The following is a 2,500-nucleotide window of genomic DNA, read 5'->3' on the forward strand; positions in this document are numbered from 1 at the left end:
TCGGCCTTCAGAGAAGGCAGGATCGCCAGTCTGATAGGTGTGGAGGGGGGCCACGCTATTCAGAATTCCTTAGGCGTCCTTCGAGCACTCAGGGATCTGGGAGTGAGATATCTGACCCTCACTCATAAATGCAGTACACCTTGGTAAGTACTATTTCTGTCGTCTCTCCTCTACGTTAGTTTCTTTTCAATAATTCCCTTTGTCTATTTTGAAGCCTTGAATCCGAAATTCGGGTAATAAGTTGATTGATGATTTCTTGATATTTATAGGTCTTTTCTTAATTTTTTTTATTAATTTTTGAGTCACGATTGACACACTGAGGAATTACATTAATATTCATATGTATTTTCTTAATTTCTTAATTAATTTCTGAGTCATGATTGACTTATTGAGGAATTACAATGTAGGCTTTGCATTTTTGTGATCATTCACTTCCTTCTAGGTTTGTTTAAACTGACTTCAAAACTGACTCAACCTGGAAGTCAAAACACATTTTCACTGATATATATTTCTTTATTTTCTCGTCTGAAGGTGAAATTCCGATGAAGAAAAGAACGCTCCCTCTTCCTTAATTATTCTCATTGTTTCTCTCATGCAACTTAAATTTTTTTAAACAGAAATTTCAATATCTTAGTCTACGAGAAATAATCCACATGTTTAATGATAATCATTTTAAGCCAGAAAACGCAGCGACATAGTTATTTTAAAAAGGCTACTATATACAAATAATAAAAAGCAAACTTCAATACAAGAAAACAGCGAAATAATGTTACCTAAAAGAGGCTTTTATTTAAAAATATCAAACAGCAAACGTCAATATCTCAAGGAAATAGCTGATATATTAAAAAAAAAAAGTTAAACACGAACATACAGTAGAATAAATGTATTTTAAGCACCATATCCCAGCTGGAGAAACAGGAAGCTAACGGGAGAAACAGGAAGCCAAAAGCGTCACCGTTTCCATTCTCCCTTTTTAACCATTTTTTCTCTTTTATTCCCCTTTCGATTTCCAGGGCAGAGAGCGCGAGAGCAAGAGAGACGGATCTGGAAGACCCAAACTCGCCGAGAGGTTTATCCCATTTTGGAAAGGTAAACACAACTGTCCTCTTATGGACCCTAGAGAAAATATATGTCCTGGTTTTATTTTGGATTCTTATTTACTCAGTGAGGTGGCCAGGGGCTTTTTTTTTCTTTTTTTTTGGTTGAGGGGGGAAGTGGGGGGGGGGGGGGGTTGGTTGGGGGTGGCGATTGATGGGTGGTCACTCGCTCGTGGAGAGGTGAGAGTTGTTAAACGGACGCATAAAAAAACGGGGACGTAGTTCTAGACTTGGAGCCGGACAGATAAATAGCCAAGCGCTTACGTTGATGAATAAACGGGTATATTGATAAGACAGACGACTATAAAATGCGATATATAGTACATACATAACTGGACAAACTTCCCACACATAAATAAGTGATTGAACTGAAGGGATATTCCCTCATATCATCTAATAAATTTTAAGTGTTTTATTCAAAGCATCGCATTCTCTCTCCCACTAGCTACTGGCAAATAAAGTAACGAATAAAAAAGAAAGGGTAAACTGGATTTCAAGCCTCATTTTATTCCTGGAACGTTAACTTTCCCTACATTTTCGCCTATATACACCACACCGTCCCCTCTTTGTTACTGGTGATTTTCAAATTCGCAGCTCGATCGTGAGGCAGGAGGTCAAACAGACAAAACGGGATCGTTCTTTTTGTTAAGCCTTTAATATATATATATATATATATATATATATATATATATATATATATATATATATAGATAGTATATATACATATATATATATATATATATTATATATATATATATATATATATATATATATATATATATAACCAGTGTGTGAGAGAGAGAGAGGAAGAGAGAGAGAGAGAGAGAGAGAGAAGAGAGAGAGAGAGAGACCATGTGTTGGCGGCCTTATGATTAGCTAACAACGGATATCTAATTATCCAGAACGCCATCCAAGACTAAAAAAAGTACGAACCGCAATAAAAAGTAAAAGCACAACCATCAAAAAAAAAAAAAAAAAAAAAAATACACCAAAAACAACAACAAAAAACAATAACGCTGAAACATCACGCACAGAATCTCGAGGAGGAAGATCTCTGAAGAAGATATATATCTTCATCTTCGTTAACTTCCTGGGAGAATATTCCGCTCCATAATTCTAGGAACACGAATCCCCGAACATTAATATATTTGAGTTGAGGAGATCCCCACACGGGTGCTGACCACAATATCCTTTTTATAAATACTTCCCCCAACAGTTTGGGCTTGGGACCGGCATCGCTCGGGAACATTGCAAATGGAAATGAGAAATTTAGGTTTGGAAGGGCTGTGGCGCGGGGGGGGGGGGTGGTAGTAATGATCTTAAGATTTATTATAATTTATTTGATAGGAATTGCTGTGATTAGTGTGAGTGTCCTGATGCCAATATTTTTTTACTATGGTATT

The 2,500-nt window shown here is 36.5% G+C and overlaps 1 protein-coding gene across 1 annotated transcript in view; it reads left to right on the top strand.

Annotated features, from left to right (window-relative positions):
• The window catches only part of LOC135201004 (dipeptidase 1-like), a 44,650-nt gene that overhangs the window by 20,922 nt on the left and 21,228 nt on the right, over positions 1–2,500 (top strand). Inside the window, 2 exon segments of the mRNA XM_064229824.1 lie at positions 1–143; positions 1,014–1,089. The exon segment at positions 1–143 is cut by the window's left edge and continues 8 nt beyond it. Coding sequence (XP_064085894.1) covers positions 1–143; positions 1,014–1,089 — 219 coding nt within the window.

The sequence above is a fragment of the Macrobrachium nipponense genome, chromosome 23 (genome assembly GCF_015104395.2).
Source record: "Macrobrachium nipponense isolate FS-2020 chromosome 23, ASM1510439v2, whole genome shotgun sequence".
Taxonomy (NCBI): domain Eukaryota; kingdom Metazoa; phylum Arthropoda; class Malacostraca; order Decapoda; family Palaemonidae; genus Macrobrachium; species Macrobrachium nipponense.